An 18,618-nucleotide genomic window follows, 5' to 3' on the forward strand; every position below is an offset into this window, starting at 1 on the left:
GGGTTTTTTTTATGATGTGTGTTAGCGCACTATTTCTTTTCAGAGGAGGTTTTTTTTGTGTGCGCACGTGTGGCGTTCGTCGGGTCGTGATGCGGCCTCGCCCGGGCTCCATTTAATGCGCGTGACGTCACCGGGATTGTGATTTTTTTTATTTATTTTTTTTCAATTCACAATCTGGAACTGAGGGGAAATTCGACTTAAAAGAGCCACGGAGAGACAAATTCCACCAAACCGAGGCTCCCCTTTTAGAAGTTAACGTTTTAATTTCCGTCAAATGGACCGTTATTTTTTTTATTTATAAAAAAAGGAAAAATATGCGGATTCACGTGACCCACCGTCAAGTCTCACCGTCTCACTCAGTCACTCACTCATTCACTCACTCATTCATTCACTCACTCATTCACTCATTCACTCATCATTTCACTCATTCACTCACTCATTCACTCATTCACTCACTCATTCATTCACTCACTCATTCACTCACTCAATCACTCATTCACTCATTCATTCACTCATTCACTCACCGTCTCACTCAGTCACTCATCACTTCACTCATTCACTCATCATTTCACTCATTCACTCACTCATTCACTCATTCACTCACCGTCTCACTCATTCACTCACTCATTCACTCATCACTTCACTCATTCACTCACTCATTCACTCACCGTCTCACTCAGTCACTCATCACTTCACTCATTCACTCATCATTTCACTCATTCACTCACTCATTCACTCATTCACTCATTCACTCACCGTCTCACTCATTCACTCACTCATTCACTCATCATTTCACTCAATCACTCTCTCATTCACTCATTCACTCACGATTTCACTCACTCACCAACCATCTCACTCATTCACTCACTCATTCACTCATAATTTTACTAATTCACTCACCAATTATCACACTCATTCACTCACCATCTCACCCACCATCACACTCATCACTCACTCACCATCTCACTCGCCATCTCGCTCACTCACCAACTCAACCATTCAATCACCATGTCACTCATTGACTCACCGTCTCATTCATCATCTCACTCACCCACCCACCATCTCACTCTTTCACTCACTCAGTCACCATCTCACTCATTCACTCACCACCTCACCCATTCACTCACTGTCTCACTCATCATCTCATTCAATCGCCATTTCACTCATTCACTCACCCACCATCTCACTTATTAGCTCACCCATCAACTCACTCAACCACTCATTCACTCACCCACCATCTCACCATCTCACTCACCATCTCGCTCACTCATTCACTATCTCACTCATTCATTCACCGTCTCATCTCATTCAATCACCATTTCACTTACCATCTCACTCACCATCTCACTCACCATCTCACTCACCCATCAGCTCACCCATTCACTCACCCACCATCTCACTTAATAACTCACCGACCACCTCACTCAACCATTAATTCACCCACCCACCATCTCACTCAACTACTCATTCACTCACCCACCATCTTACTCATTAACTCACCCACAATCTCATTCAGCCACTCATTCACCCACCGTCTCACTCATTCACTAAACAACCATCTCACTCAACCATTCATTCATTCACCCACCATCTTACTCATTCACTCACCCACCATCTCATCCAACCACTCATTCACTCACCCACAATCTCATTCAGCCACTCATTCACCCACCGTCTCACTCATTCACTAAACAACCATCTCACTCAACCATTCATTCACTCACCCACCATCTTACTCATTCACTCACCCACCGTCTCATCCAACCACTCATTCACTCACCCACCATCTCATTCAACCACCATCTCACTCATTCACTCACCCACAATCTCATTCAGCCACTCATTCACCCACCGTCTCACTCATTCACTAAACAACCATCTCACTCAACCATTCATTCACTCACCCACCATCTTACTCATTCACTCACCCACCGTCTCATCCAACCACTCATTAACTCACCCACAATCTCATTCAGCCACTCATTCACCCACCGTCTCACTCATTCACTAAACAACCATCTCACTCAACCATTCATTCACTCACCCACCATCTTACTCATTCACTCACCCACCGTCTCATCCAACCACTCATTCACTCACCCACCATCTCATTCAACCACCATCTCACTCATTCACTCACCAACCATCTCACTCAACCATCCATTCACTCACCCACCATCTCATTCAACTGTGCGCCCGATAACGCACCTGCATTGTCTTTGAAACTGATTGGTCTGCACACCAGAGACAGCTTTCCTTAGAGCCTAGTCTCATATGGTGTTCGACCAGATGACGCCAAAAGGCGCACAACTCAAAGACAATGCACCATCACCGTATGAGAGCTCGGGGTAAGAGTTTACAAAGTCAATGCATAAAGTATCAGAGTCTTGTTTTTTGTTTGCATTTGACTGCAAGTATTGTGGTCAATGTAGTAAGCATGATTCCTTGCAAAAGGTGTCAGTTTTGTTGCCAGAAAAAGGGGAAAACCCCCTATTAGTATATTTTGGTACTGGCAAAGGAGGTCCCATGATGTAACCTGGAGGCGCTTTAACGATTTGTCTAGCCATCGCATGAATGGCAGCATTCTGCGATGGCTGTCGACCGGGGAATTCAGAAACAGCAACCGCTGTCCCGTTGGTGATTCAATACACCCCTGGCCGATGAGAATTTTCAAGGGCATCTTGCCTAGAAAATCGGTGCCCAGCAAACAATATATGTCCTTCCAAACAGATTCCCCCTATTTGCACAGAGGCCAGCATCCGACCCATTGTGCCCAGACCCTCCCCCCCCCCGTTAGCTTCCACTCAAGCGCTCTCCATGGGGGTAAGAGGATCGGACGACGAAGGCAACGTACGAAACACAGCCTCGGAGACCATAGTCGCAACGGCCCCCGTGTCTATCAACAGACGAACCTGGATCTCCTGGATTAACCCCATAACTGCTGAGGAACCCGCCGTGGCGCCCACAACGCGATGAGCCAGAGCCAGAGGTCGCAACCGGGTACCCGATACCCGTACCCTACCCGATACCCGGCTACCTGTACCCGGCCGGGTATGGGTAGCCGTTTGCGGCCCTGGTGTGGCCGGGTACGGGTAGGCCGTGAGTCACTGGTGAGTCACCATTTGTCACTCATTTCGGGTCGCAAACGGCTACCCGTAACCGTACCCGGCCGGGTACGGGTAGCTGGGTATCGGGTAGGGTACGGGTATCGGGGGGTACCCGGTTGCGACCTCTGGCCTGGGGTGCCATTCCCGTGCTGATGGGTGCAGGCCAGCGCTACTTCCCCCCTCCGTTCCGCGGGCGAAGGAGGCACACGCAATGCTCGCCCACGGCCGGCTCCGTTGCACCGGCCGCCACCGCCGGCCAGTCGTTAGGGTTGAGATGCGCTTGGATGCCGCGGGCCACCTGCAGAAGAGAAGTCGGGTCGTCTTCCTCTGCCACCGCGAGGGTGACCCCCAACTCCCGAGCCAAGGAGAGAAGCCGCTCCAAGGCCAGGGAATCCAAGGCGACTCTGTCCATGCGAGGGAAGGCCTCGTGCCCCAAGGCGAGGAGCGCACTGCGTTAGGCCAGCCGCGTCTCGCTCTCACCCCGTCGCCGCAGCTTGAAATCTTCTCCGAACTTTAGGCGGGGGATCAGAAATAGCGGCCATCTCGGTGTGGGCGGCGCGTGCGAGGGTCGCTCTATCCGACTCGAGGATGGCGAAAAAGCGGCTAACGAGTCGTCGTCGAGGGCCGTGGGAAGAGCTTGGAGCGCCTCCCGGGATGTCCACCCCACCGAGATGTAGGCGGCCTCGAATCGACGACGAAAATGCGTCCAATCTCCACCTGCAGCAGTGAACTGATGCACCTGCAGCAGTGAACTGATGCACCTGCAGCAGTGAACTGACGCACCGGCGGCAGCCGTCGGAACTTGGGAACGACTTCCACCTTGGAACCCGGCGGCTGCTTCTGCGGCGCGGGCCGATCGCCCGAAATGGCGGACGAGTGGAGCATGGCTGCAACCCGCGGAATGGCGGGAAGGTCCAGCGCTCCAGTCGCCTTGGTCATGACAGCGGCGGGAAGTGCGTCTTGGCGTCAAAAACATGAGCGGCGGCTGACAGCAACCTCGCCAGGTGATCGGCGATGTCCAGCCAGCTCTGCGAAGGAGGTGGCTGGGCTGGACTCGCCATGCACTCCTGAGTGGCAGAGGTCGCAAACGGGTTTTGATTCCTTACCCGTACCCGGCCGCACCAGGGTCGCAAATGGGTACCCGTACCCGGCCAGGTACGGGTAGCCGTTCCCTACCCGTACCCTACCCGAAATGAGTGACAAACGGTTACTCACCAGTGACTCACGGCCTCTCCGTACCCGCCCGCACCAGGGTCGCAAACGGCTACCCGTAGCCGGGTATCGGGTAGGGTACGGGTATCGGGTACCCGGTTGCGACCTCTGCTCCTGAGCCGACTGAAGCACGTCGTCTGAGCGAGCGCTCGGAGCTCCGGCAATCGGAGCTGTAGGAGGGACGACGTCTTGGTCGGCGTCGTCATCACCGGACGACGCAACAGGTGCGTTCTTACGTTCGTTGGCACTTCTAACACCAAATGTAGAGTCTTCAAAAATGTCTCACACCGACACGTTGTAACAAGTCACCTGCTTAGACTTTATTCAGCTGTTCTTGCACCAGCTGTAGGCACACCTATAACTACGCTTGGCGTGCAGTGCCAACCCCTACAGGACAGGGTGTGGGAATGCCGGCCGTAGGTATGGGGTTACTAAAGGTCATGGCACTCTCGTTAACCCGAGAGGACACGTGACCGGTTAAGTCTACAAAGTGGCCCAGTGGGAGGGGCTAGGGGTGGTCACGTGGTTAGCATCCAGATCCTTCCCGAGGATTCTGCAAGGTGGGCGTGTGTTCTACGGGACCGTCCATAAATGACGTCATGCACCTAGGGGGCGGGGGGTCAGACATTTGTGACGATGTGTGACGCGGGGGGGGGGGGGTTTGAGAAATGTGACGTCACATTAAAATGCGCAACTTAAAATAAATATACTTAGTTAAATAGACTTTTTGATAAATGTTTTCTCCTACAACATCAGAGTGCAGCACCACATTGAATACGCACTACAATGAACGTGTTGTTTATATTTATTTAAAGTCGCGCATTTTGATGTGACGTCACATTTCTCAACCCCCCCCCCCCATCTCGTCACACATCGTCACAAATGTCTGACCCCCACCCTCCCCCCTAGGTGCGTGACGTCATTTATGGACGGCCCCTTCCTAATTCTAGGTTTGAAGCTTTCGTGACTGCAAGGATCCATATTCTTAGGGTTTTTCGGTAAAGTCACGTGTTGCCTCCGAAACGTCGTGATTTTTATTTAATTTTTATTTTACTTTTTGTTAATTAAAACATTTTTACCCACGTGACTTTACCGAAAAAACCTAAGAATATGGCCCCTTTTAAAATCCTTTATTAAATCCTTTATATTAAGTTCACTTGCTTGCTTGCTTGCGCGCTTACGACCGTGCAAATCTTTCGGTCGTTTTTTAACCCACTTCCCGTGATCCAATCGAGCTGACATTTTGCACACAGACTCGTTGTGCGTGACAATGCATTTTCGTGAAATTTTTTTTCTCCAAAATTTTACACTTTTTAGAAGGAAATGTTTTTTATATTTAATTACCAATTGCTTAATGGTGGCAGGCAATCATCTGACCCATAGGTGGCAGCCATCTCAAGTCAGAGGACGAGAGGACTCTAGCCGCCACGCATATAAAGGATTTATAGTGAAAAACTTTGTTTTTACGAGTTAATTTTTTAATTGGCCGTGTCGTGTGGTGGCGGGTTTAACGACACAACGACATATTTATCTAACCCTCCCAAAAAACCCTCTATAATGAATGAAACACAACTTGCACGCGGACATTTCGTCTGTCGACAAAGAGCTTCATAGCTCCTCGGATTCCCTCCCCGCTGCACGCTCTGGAGAAGGGCCATTGCCCCGAAACGTCGACGGACGTGCGCTGCTGACGACACACCGCCGTGAACGCACGGCTGCGTCGTGACATCACCCGTGCGTCGTGACGTCATCGCGTCGCTCCACGCGTCGTGACGTCTTCACGCACGGTGACGTCACGCTCCAATCGGCCTTTTGTTCCTTCACTCGCAAACCGCGCGATGACGTCACGCCGCCTCGCGGTTTGTTTTTTATCCCCGTCTCGAAACTTCGTGACGCCACGCGCAGCGGCGCGGTGACGTCATTCCGCAAACAGCACCGATTCTCCACGCGACGTGGCGTCATCACAACCACGGTGACGTCACGCTAAACAACCGTCTTCTCGAGATGGCGTGACGTCACCACGCTAGGTTATGATGCCATGACGTCTCAATCTTAGCGTCGGATGGGATCGTCACCACGCGTCTGACGTCATCACACTTACACGGTGACGTGACACCACAATTCTCTTTTAACCTTCTCGAAGCCGTCGTCATCACGTGGCGTGACGTCACCCTCGGACACCGAACGCGGTGACGTCATTCCGCAAACAGCAACTTAAGTCTCGCGCGGCATGACGCAATACGCGCGGTTGACGTCACGCACAAAATCCGTCTCCACGCCTTCTCACAAACGGCGTGACGTCACCACGCTCCGGTTGTGCGAGGGTGACGTCACGCCGCAATCTCAGCGGTGACGTCACCACGGCGCTTGTGCCAGGCAAGGTGCACGTTTAAGGCCAATTGTCGAACGCCCGCCGACAGGTAACGGGCTGACCCAGCAGGTGTCACGGATCGACCGACACGCCCGGCCGCCTTTGTCTCTCCCCCAGTGGCGATGTTTGCTACACACCGCACCAGGTACTCATTTGAGGCTGAGTCGACCTAGGGCAGGAGACTCAGGACCGGTTCTAGATAATCGTCTCTACTGGCTTTTGGCCGTGAGCGGGAATCGAACTCGGGGCCGCCAGGTTCGTAGCGCTAATCGCTGCACCACCGCTCCCCACGTGGTTGCAGACGCACGCGCGCGGTGACGTCACGCCACAATCCGCCTTCCCTGTTCCCGCCAAACGGTGTGACGTCATCAAGCGCGATGACGCCACCGCGTCGGTACGGCCGCGCCGCGACGTCACCGCGCACGGGTGACGCGCGGTCAGCCGTGCGCGGTGACGTCACGACGCACTGTTAACTCCTCCCCCTCTCTAACCACGCCCCCCTTTAACCCCTCCCCTTCCTCCCTCTAGCCCCGCCCCTCCATCCTCTATAACCCGGCCTCTCCCCCCGTCCCTCTCTCTAGCCCCTCCCCTTCCTCTCTCTCTCTCACCTCTCCCCCCCTCTCTCTCTCTCTAACCCCTCCCCTTCCTCCCCCTCTCTCACTTCGCTCCTCCCCCTTCTCTCTTTAGCTCCTCCCATTATCGCCCCTCTCTCTCTAACCCCTCCCCTCCCTCTCTCTCCTCGCCCCTCCCCCTTCTCTCTTTAACCCGGCCTTCCCCCCCTCTCTCTCTCTAGCCCCTCCCCTTCCTCCCTCTCTCTCACCTCGCCCCTCCCCCTTCTCTCTTTAACTCCGCCCATTTCCGCCTCTTCCTCTCTCTAACCACGCCCATAACCTCTCTTCGAGATTTGAAGCTTTCGTGACTGCAAGTATTCATATTCTTAGGTTTTTTTCGGTAAAGTCACGTAGGTAAAAAATTAAAATTAATAAAAGTTAAATAAAAATAAAATTTAAATTTAAAATATGTATTTTTATTTTACTTTTATTAATTTTAATTTTTTACCTACGTGACTTTACCGAAAAAACCTAAGAACATAACCTCTCTCTCTAGCCCCGCCCATCCCTCTCTCTAGCCCCTCCTCTTCCCCCCCCTCGCCCCTCCCCCTTCTATCTTTAACTCCGCCCATTTGCGCCCCTTCCTCTCTCTAACCACGCCCATAACCTCTCCGAGATTTGAAGCTTTCGTGACTGCAAGTATTCATATTCTTAGGTTTTTTTCGGTAAAGTCACGTAGGTAAAAAATTAAAATTAATAAAAGTTAAATAAAAATAAAATTTAAAATATGTATTTTTATTTTACTTTTATTAATTTTAATTTTTTACCTACGTGACTTTACCGAAAAAACCTAAGAACATAACCTCTCTCTCTAGCCCCGCCCATCCCTCTCTCTAGCCCCTCCTCTTCCCCCCCCCTCTCTCCCCTCGCCCCTCCCCCTTCTATCTTTAACTCCGCCCATTTGCGCCCTTCCCTCTCTCTAAGCCCCTCCTCTTCCTCCCCCTCTCTCTCCTAGCCCCTCCCCCTCTCGCCCTCTCTCCTTTCCCCCTCCGCCGCCATCGACGCCGCCGCGACGTCGTCTCCCTCAGAATGGTGAGGAGCAAACCGCGCGCGACAAAATCCATCGCCATCCGCCTCCATCGCCGCGTTTAATCGCGACCGGGACACACCCCGAGTTCGCCCATCGTGGATCCGCGTCGCGATATCGACGCTTTATCGTTTTAATTTCCTTTTTAAAACAAAACTTTGAGGGGAGAAAAATTCTCCGACCGCCTCCCCCCACCCCCATTGCCCACAGCGGTTGAAGCCTTTCCTCGTAGGCCGCAATTGCGGTAACAGTCGCGGCCTGTCTGAGGAGATTCACGTTTGGCTGCTTTTATCTCTTCGCTCATCACCACCATCATCACCATCATCACCACCATCATCATCACCATCATCATCACCATCATCATCATCACCATCATCACCATCATCATCACCATCATCATCATCACCATCATCATCACCACCATCATCACCACCATCATCACCACCATCATCACCACCATCACCACCATCATCACCATCATCACCACCATCACCACCATCATCACCACCATCATCACCACCATCATCACCACCATCACCACCATCACCACCATCATCACCACCACCATCACCATCATCACCACCATCACCACCATCATCACCACCATCACCACCACCATCACCACCATCATCACCACCATCACCACCATCATCACCACCATCACCACCATCATCACCACCATCATCACCATCATCACCATCATCACCACCATCATCACCATCATCACCACCATCACCACCATCATCACCACCATCACCACCATCATCACCACCATCATCATCACCATCATCACCACCATCATCACCATCATCACCATCATCACCATCATCACCACCATCATCACCATCACCACCCGTCCATTCGTTGCTCTATCCACTGCTCGACGATTTCGCTTCCGAAACGAGCCGGCACATTCAGATTTTGACTATAAAGACAGCCTCGCTCGCCTCGCACTCACCACGACCACTCCAGCAGTAGACGGAGCACTGCCTCATACGTCACGACTACAGTAGAGTGACGTGGGGGGGGTGACATCATCCAGCAGTAGACGAAGCACTGTCTCATACGTCACGACTACAGTAGAGTGACGTGGGGGGGGGTGACATCATCCAGCAGTAGACGAAGCACTGTCTCTTACGTCACGACTACAGTAGAGTGACGTGGGGAGGGGGTGACATCATCCAGCAGTAGACGAAGCACTGTCTCTTACGTCACGACTACAGTAGAGTGACGTGGGGGGAGGGGGGTGACATCATCCAGCAGTAGACGAAGCACTGTCTCTTACGTCACGACTACAGTAGAGTGACGTGGGGGGAGGGGGGTGACATCATCCAGCAGTAGACGAAGCACTGTCTCATACGTCACGACTACAGTAGAGTGACGTGGGGAGGGGGGTGACATCATCCAGCAGTAGACGAAGCACTGCCTCTAAGAGTGAGATGATGATGGGTGATGATGGGTGGTGGTGGTGATGGTGGTGGTGGACTATGCTCTCTCTCTCGAGGCCCGTGGTTCGAAACGTCGCCTGTGAATTGGTCGATTCGGTGACCGCGAGTGTGACTTGTCAGACTTCAAATATTTTGACTGAGGCATCTACACACACGCGTGGTGCTTCAAAAACATGTTAACACTTACATGGGACTATCGTTTTTTAATGATAAAACAATCGTAAGACGATGACATGTAACGTTTATAGCTTCAAAGAGTCTCCCATTTGTTCGCCAGCGTTGTCAACAGCACGTCTGGAATCTTCTCCAGGTGGTCTTCGAAGCCTGGAGACGCAACATTTGTTGTTGTGGTGCTGTTGCAAATGCTCAGCAGCAGAAGCGTTAACATTTTTTTGAAGCACTCTGTATGTAGTGTATAGTGTGTAGTAGAGGGTGCTTCATAAAAATATTAACACTTGTATGGGACTATCGTTTTTAATGGCAAAAGAAGTGTAATGTGATAACGTGTAATATTAACATAACATGTAATATTAACATGATAACATGTAATATTAACATGATAACATGTAATATTAACATGTAATATTAATAGCTTCAAAAAGTTAAAGGGTCTCCCACTTGTTCACCATCATTGTCAACAGCACGTCTGGAATCTTCTCCAGATGGTCTCCGAAGCCTGGAGACGCAACATTCGTTGTTGTGGTGCTGTTGCAAATTCTCAGCAGCAGAAGCGTTAACATTTTTAACGTGAAGCACACCTCTATATTATAATGTGAGTTGTGTATCTGTGCGATTGTGTCAAAGTTGTTGTTAGCTGCGCTACGAAGCCGGCAGTCGATCCGAGTTCGAACCCCGCTCTCGGTCAGCCACTGCTGACGATTACACTGGTCAACATTTGCAGCTGTTTCAGACTAATTTCAGGGTGCTGATTCCAAATCTGATCTCAGATTTGCTCTATCACGTCTCATTTTTATGCTATCAGCATACCCCATTTTCATTTATTTTACCCGAAATTAACTGTCACTTATGATTGCAAGTTGTTGCGAGTCAGTGACTGCTTTAGTGTTAAAACATGGTGCTGTATTTTTAGGATAGTGCGTTTATAATATCATTTTATGTAGATATCCACATTTATTTAATATTTTTCTACTGCAGTTTTTATTGAAAATGCAATATTTGACATCTCAAAAACCTGATGTGATAGACAAAAACTGATGCCAGATTTGGAATCAGCACCCCCCAAAATTACCTTCAAACCGTTGGAATACCTTATGCCAGAAAAAGTGTGTTGACCAGTGTTATCCGACCGGTCCTGGGCCTCCTCCCCTAGGTCGACTCGGCCTCAAATGAGTACCTGGTGCGGCGGTGTTGTGTAGTAAACGTCGCCCGCTGGGGAGACAAAGGCGGCCGGGCGTCGTTGCTGGCCAAACCCATCTCGTGCGCCGGTCTTCCATCGTACCCAGCCGTGTGTCAAGGCTACGCGGGGGATTCTTTGTGTCCTCTTAGGTTTTTTCGGTAAAGTCACGTAGGTACAAAATAATACAAAATAAATGAAAATAAATCAATTAAATCACGACGTTTCGGAGGCAACACAAGCTTCCTTCATCAGGTGGAAACCGTCACAGCACGATAGCTGTATCAAGTTACCTACGTGACTTTACCGAAAAAACCTAAGAATATGAATCCTTGCAGTCACGAAAGCCTCAAGTCTAGGATTATTTGCGTGTCTGTGTGCCGTGTAGAGCTCACACAAGACGTTCAAGATCAAGCGCTTCCTGGCGAAGAAGCAGAAGCAGAATCGGCCGATCCCCCAGTGGATCCGCATGAAGACGGGGAACACGATCCGGTAACTCCTCGCTTTGCACTGCACTAGACACTACGTCACTATACACTACTTCATTATACACTACTACACTATACACTACTTCATTATACACTACACTATACACTACACTATACACTACTTCATTATACACTACACTATACACTACACTATACACTACGTCACTATACACTACTTCATTATAAACTACACTATACACTACACTATACACTACACTACGTCACTATACACTACTTCATTATACACTACACTATACACTACTTCATTATACACTACACTATACACTACACTATACACTACGTCACTATACACTACTTCATTATAATCTACACTATACACTACTTCATTATACACTACACTATACACTACGTCACTATACACTACTTCATTATACACTACACTATACACTACGTCACTATACACTACCCTATACACTACACTATACACTACACTATACACTACTATACACTGCACTATACACTACACGACTATACACTACACTATACACTACACTATACACTACACTATACACTACACTATACACTGCACTATACACTTCCCCATACACTACACTACTATACACTTCACTATACACTACACTACTATACACTACACACTACCCTATACACTACTATACACTACCCTATACACTACATCACGATACACTGCATCACTGTACACTACCCTAGACGAGAGAGAGACACACAAACTCCAAATATACAGCAGTCGTCAGGGTCAGGATCGAACCCACGACCTGTACACCAGGCAAGGTAGTTAACATCTCCTAGCCACCGTGATGATGATGATGAGAGAGAGACGCAGACTCCACATACACAGCTGCAGGCATCGTCAGGGTCGGGATCGAACCCACAACCTCCTGTACACCAGGCGAGGTAGTCAACATCTCCTAGCCACCGTGATAAGAGAGAGACGCAGACTCCACATACACAGCAGCAGTAGGCATCGTCAAGGTCAGGATCGAACCCACGACCTGCATACCAGGCGAGGTAGTCAACATCTCTCAGTGTCTGGGATCGAACCCACGACCTCCTGCGTACCAGGCGAGGTCGTCAACATCTCCTGGCGGGACGCAATTACGGCGTCGGTCTGACCCCGATCACCGCGCCGCCATTATTCCCGCCAACATCAACGCCGCCGCGTGTCACCCACGCCTCCCCCGTCTCCCACGCACCTCGCCGCACGCCCCAGCGAGGTGCCGGGAGATACGGACACAGCCTTGCACGGTCGTCACCGTTGCGTGCCTACGTGCACCGTGCGTCGCCCAGCGTGTGATTCGATAACAAACTAAACGCAGCAGCAGCAACAACAACAAGAAGCAGTTCTAAAGAAATGAGTTTGTCGGTGCAGACGACGATGATTTGAAAGTGCAGCGTAGCTCCCCAGCGGCTTCGTTATATCGGCAGGGAGAGCGTTCCAGACGGCCACAGAAGCAGCGCGTCTGAAAGCGCCGCGCGGCGATGATGCGGTGACCACCGTGTTAGTTGGACGGTTAGTGAGAAGCGGCCGCTGCGAAGATGACCGGAGTTTGCGTGGTGATGGTTTCCGCTTGTGCCAGGCTGTGTGCACTTATAAGGCCACGTGAGGGATAGACCCAGGTGCCATGGGTTGAGGCGCACACTCACGACGCACACACGAACCCCACACACACGACACACAACGCTCGCACACACGACCCACACACACCCCACACACACACGAACCCCACACACACCCCACACACATGACCCTCACACACCCGTGAGCCTCACATGAACCCCACACACACATGAACCCCACACACACACGAACCCCGCACACACACGAACCCCACACACACGACCCCCCCACACACACGACCCCCACACACACAAACCCCACACACACACCCCACACACACCTCACACACACGACCCACACACACTAACCCCACACACACAACCCCCACACACACGACCCCCCACACACACGAACCCCCACACACACGAACCTCACCCCTGCCCTCCGTCTCTCCCACCGCTCTCCCAAGGTACAACTCCAAGAGGAGGCACTGGCGGCGCACCAAGCTGGGCCTGTGAGGAGGACGAGGAGGAGGGGCCTCCATGGAGGGGGGCGGAGTGGAGAGGCGGTGGACCCAACATCGGCAGGGAATCGCAGCCCGCAGCGACCTTGTCCCACCACTCACCCCACCCCCACCTCACACTGTGGAGCTTTTCAAATAAACCCCCCTGATTGAGACGCAAAGCTGCCCTCCCCAAGACTTGTCTTCCTTTGGCCGCGGCGATTACTCCAAAACTTCCTTTCGACGGCTCTCTCTCTCTCTCTTTGTGTTGTTGTTGGTACGCGCGTGACCGCAGGTATTGTGGTCTCTGCAAACATGACTCCTTGTAAAAAAGGTGTCAGTTTGTTTGCCAGATAGGGTAAAAAAAACAATTATCATATTTTTTTACTGGCAAATGAGGTTCCAATGGTTGACAGAGCTTGCAAACGGGTTTTGATTCCTTACCCGTACCCGGCCGCACCAGGGTCGCAAACGGGTACCCATACCCGGCTGGGTACGGGTAGCCGGGTATCGGGTAGGGTACGGATATCGGGTACCCGGTTGCGACCTCTGGTGGTTGAGCGTTACGAACACCACACACCCCCCCCACCCCCCGATTCCCGTGACGATTCTTCGGAACCGGTCCTGGGCCTCCCGTAGACTCGGCTCATTTTTGCGTCTTTGTCGGCCGTAAAGATTTCTCCAAAACTTCCTTCGGCGGCTCTCTGCTGCAAAGCTTTCGTGACTGCAGGGATTCATCTTCTTGGTTCTTTCGGTAAAGTCACGTAGAATGGAAATAATAAAAATGAAACAATAAATTCTCACGACGTTTCGGCCACAACGCAAGCAGCCGTCCTCAGGTGAAGAACAGGTCTGTCGAGAAGACAGCGTCTGAATGAAACACTCCAGGCTTGGAGCGACTAAGCTGGGATGGAGGGGGGAAGAGCTCCTTGACAAAAGAATTTGCATATCAAGAGGAATTTAGCATAATTATGAGAAATGCAGATATGCGATTAGTACTAGTGAAATGCGTAGGTTTGGCGGGGGGGGGGGTTAAAGTCATTATGCCCGTGCATTATGCAGGATTGCCGTGTTTGGAGCGCAACGAACCTCTCCGGCGACCCGAGTTCGATTCCCGCTCGCGGTTGACGCCCGTGTCGATTCTCAGAGCCGGTCCTGGGACCCTCCCCGAGACTGGCGCTCATTTGGTCTGAGTTCTGGAGCGATTTCTACAACTTGCTAAGATTGTGAGCTGGTGTTCTTGACGAGGCTGAGAAAGAGTTCGCATTCGGTGTGGTGGTTGCAAGGCGTTAATAATACAGGTAGGAACAACGGTTACACACTGCCCACCAGGGATTATTTGTCTGTCTGTCGTGCATAGCCACGCCCTCGATTTGTATTTCATAAAGCGCTTCGGGCAGGCTCAGCATCCGTGTCACGCGGCTTGCGCGTGACACGGATCGCACGAATGCGCTGTCCAACCAAGTTCCTACCTGCCCACTCCGAAGGAACGTGTTGGAGGGGTGGGGGAGTGCCTTGCTGCTTTGTTAAAAGTTGGGCGTGTCTGTGTGTGTTAGTGTGAATGTGTTACGGCTACGTAACGCCGTGTGAAAGCTACCCGGTCTGTCGCACCACACGAAGCCTCAAGTCTTCTCGGACACGGTCATGCCCTCCCTTCTCTACGCTTGGAAAACGTGGACCCCCCCCATAATGGTACATCTACGCCGGATAGAAACATTAACCTGCAGGCTGGATTATGTGAGGAGCTCACAAATCCTTGAAAGATCTGGGCAAAGTCCCATCAGTGAGCTCCGGCAGGCAAGGCTGCGTTGGCTGGGTCATGTAGCCCGCATGCCCAGCCACCGCATGCCTAAGCAGCTTTTGTTCGGCCGGATCGAGGGGGCTAAACGGGCGCGGCACGGGCTAGAGAAGAGATGGAGTGATGTGGTACAGGAGGACGTGGAGCTGAGTGGACTTGCCGATGACTGGTACCAGCGGTGTCAAGATCGGCCTCAGTGGAGGAGGCTCGTGAAGGACGCTACTGGGCAGTTGGAGGCAGTCGCCCTCCAGCAACAACGGAGGGCGGAGGAGCAACGCTCACAACAACGAGCGGAGCGCCGGGTGGCTAAAGCACAGCAAGTTGGCACAGTAGGGGGCACAGGTGGTGCATCAGCCAGTCATCTCGGTCATCTCGGTCAGTCGACCCGTGGCACCTGCTGGGTCTGCCCCGTGACCTCCTGCCAGCGGGCGTTCGACACTTCACGTGTCCTCAAGGTGCACATGGCCTGGCACAAGCGTCGTGGTGACGTCACCGCCACTTAGTGGCGAATGGCGGTTGTTGTGTGTGTACCCGTGTGTGTGTGTACCCTGTGTGTGTGTACCCTGTGTGTGTGTACCCGTGTGTGTGTGTACTCCTGTGTGTGTCTGTGTGTGTGTATGTGTCTGTGTGTCACTGTGTGTGTACCCGTGTGTGTGATCGTGTTAAGAGAAAGACAGAAAGACGACCAGGCAGGCGGCCACTAAGAGCCACGCGGTAGTTTTGTTTCCGTGTTTTCTATTAACAAAATAGAGGCATTTAGTACAAGACGACGACTGCCGTGGGGACATGGGTGGGGGGGAGGTGGGGGGGGGGGGGGGGGGAGGTGGGGGGGAGGGGGACGTCGCAGATGTGGGCGGCGCGCGCGCGTGACCCTACTGGGCAACCCGGGGGGGGGGCGGGGCTGGGAGGAGGGGAGGGGGGCCGAGGGGAGGGGCCCGGGGGGAGGTGCAGGGGGGGGGGAGGCGAGGGGAGGGGCCCGGGGGGGGCGAGGGGAGGGGGACCGGGGGGTGGGGGGGGGGGCAGGGGGACCGGGGTTCTAAAAAAAAAATTGTTTCAACTTCCTTCGACCCCGCCCAGTAGCGAGCGTCCTTCATCACGAATCTCAATCACCATCACCACCAATCATCATCACCATCACCACCATCACAGACAAACACCCCTCCACCCCCGTGCAGCCTCCAACAGGCCGTTTGGGGGGCGGTGGAGTGGGAAAGAGGGGGGGGGGCAAGTGCTGTTTGCGAGCACTTCACGAAGACTGTGGCACACGACAGTGTGACTAGCAACCACGCCCGGCCGCCTTTGTCTCCCCACCCGCCCCCCCCCCATGTTTACACTACCGCTAACACCTCACCAGGGGCTCGGGATCGGTTCGGACACAAATCTCCACCGGTTTCGATTTAAAGCTTTCGTGACTGCAGGGATTCATCTTCTTGGTTCTTTCGGTAAAGTCACGTAGAATGGAAATAATAAAATAATAAAAATAAAACATAATAAAATACAATTCTCACGACGTTTCGGCCACAACGCAAGCAGCCGTCCTCAGGTGAAGAACAGGTCTGTCGAGAAGACAGCGTCTGAATGAGTAATATATAATTACTTATGTCATACTGATGACAATACCATATTCAGACTCTGCCTTCTCGACAGACCTGTTCTCCTGTTCTTCACCTGAGGACGGCTGCTTGATTTGTGGCCGAAACGTCGTGAGAATTATTTTATGTTTTATTTTTATTATTTTATTACTTTCCTTCTACGTGACTTTACCGAAAGAACCAAGAATACATCTCCACCGGTTGTTGTTGTTGGTGGCTCACGCAGACGGGAATCGAACTCGGCTCCTCAGCATCGCAGGCTGCCCGCGCTAACCGCTGCACCACCGCTCCCCCACAACAAACACCACCAACCCCACCACCAACCCCACCCCTCATCCTCTGCGAAGCAACAATAAACCAGGGACTCACTATGACCATTACCGCGACGAGAGGTTTTGATTTGATCGAGTACACAGACGCAGTGTGTCGTCAAACACGCCGCCGCCACCACCACCACCCACCCGACACGACCAATTTAAGTAAGTGATTTGTGTCACGTAAATCACAAGACGTGCATTTATTAGTTTACGACTTTAGCACTAACCGGTTGTGTGTGTGTGACTGTGTCTGTATGTCTGTGTGACTGTCTGTGACTGTGTGTGTGAGACTGTCTTTGTGTGTGTGACTATGTCTGTGTGACTATGTCTGTGACTGTGTGTGCGAGACTGTCTTTGTGTGACTGTCTGTCTGTGACTGTGTGACTATGTCTGTGTGACTGTCTGTGACTGTGTGTGTGTGACTGTGTCTGTATGTCTGTGACTCTTTGTGTGTGTGACTGTCTTTGTGTGTGTGTCTGTCTGTGACTATGTGTGTGACTGTATAACCGTGTGTGTATGTCTGTGTGTATGTCTGTGTGCGCGCAACTGCCACCAACACCCCCCCCCTAGGTTGACTCAGCCTTAAACGAGTACCTGGTGCGGTGTGTAGTGAACATCGCCACTGGGGGAGAGACAAAGGCGGCCGGGCGTGGTGCTGGTAGCCACCCACCCCCTCGTGTAGCCACAGCGCCGGTAGCCTTCACAGGCGCTGCTGCTGCTCGCTAGCAGCACTTGCCCTGCAGCCTGCTAGAGGCTACACGAGGGGGGGGGGATGATCTTCGTCTTTGCTGCAGAGTTTTTTTTAAGGTTTAAAAAAAAACCCTCAACAATTTAACAATTTCGGGCGACGTTTTACCGACACACTCGCCAATTGCACCGCGATCTCCCCGCGACGCACGAAAATTAACAACAAACTCCCCACCCCCTCCCCGCCCCTCCAATAATAACAACAAAAACATCATCATCATCGTCGTCGTCGTCATCGTATCTCCACCGACTCATCGCCGGGGTGGTTTGTGGGTTTGTCAGCAGCCGTAGCAGCCAGCTACCCGGCTAGCACCTAGCGGGGAGAGGAGTTCAGCGGAGGGAGGGAGGGAGAGTTCGATCCCTGGTCTGTTCGTGCGGTTTCACCGGGATGGGGATGGGGGTGAGGTCAATAAATTCACAAAACCGTGGGGGTGAGATTCGGCCCCGTCGTAGGAATGTGGAATTTCCCACCCGGGGGAAGGGAAG

The 18,618-nt window shown here is 51.9% G+C and overlaps 1 protein-coding gene across 1 annotated transcript; it reads left to right on the plus strand.

Annotated features, from left to right (window-relative positions):
* The first annotated feature begins 8,224 nt into the window (after window positions 1-8,224).
* On the plus strand, window positions 8,225-13,860 carry RPL39 (ribosomal protein L39). The gene is made up of 3 exons (XM_078623428.1): window positions 8,225-8,333; window positions 11,519-11,622; window positions 13,646-13,860. Exons 1-3 carry the CDS (start codon window positions 8,331-8,333, stop codon window positions 13,692-13,694), a joined length of 156 nt encoding a protein of 51 aa, XP_078479554.1. The 5' UTR covers window positions 8,225-8,330; the 3' UTR covers window positions 13,695-13,860.
* Window positions 13,861-18,618: the final 4,758 nt, after the last annotated feature.

This window comes from Lampetra planeri, unplaced genomic scaffold (assembly GCF_965212315.1).
Source record: "Lampetra planeri unplaced genomic scaffold, kcLamPlan1.2.h2 scaffold_250, whole genome shotgun sequence".
NCBI lineage: Eukaryota > Metazoa > Chordata > Hyperoartia > Petromyzontiformes > Petromyzontidae > Lampetra > Lampetra planeri.

Bases quoted from the DNA above. Each gene is read 5' to 3' on its own strand.
- RPL39 (XM_078623428.1), top strand. The intron at 11,623-13,645 runs GTAACTCCTCGC...CGCTCTCCCAAG, and splicing joins AAGACGGGGAACACGATCCG to GTACAACTCCAAGAGGAGGC.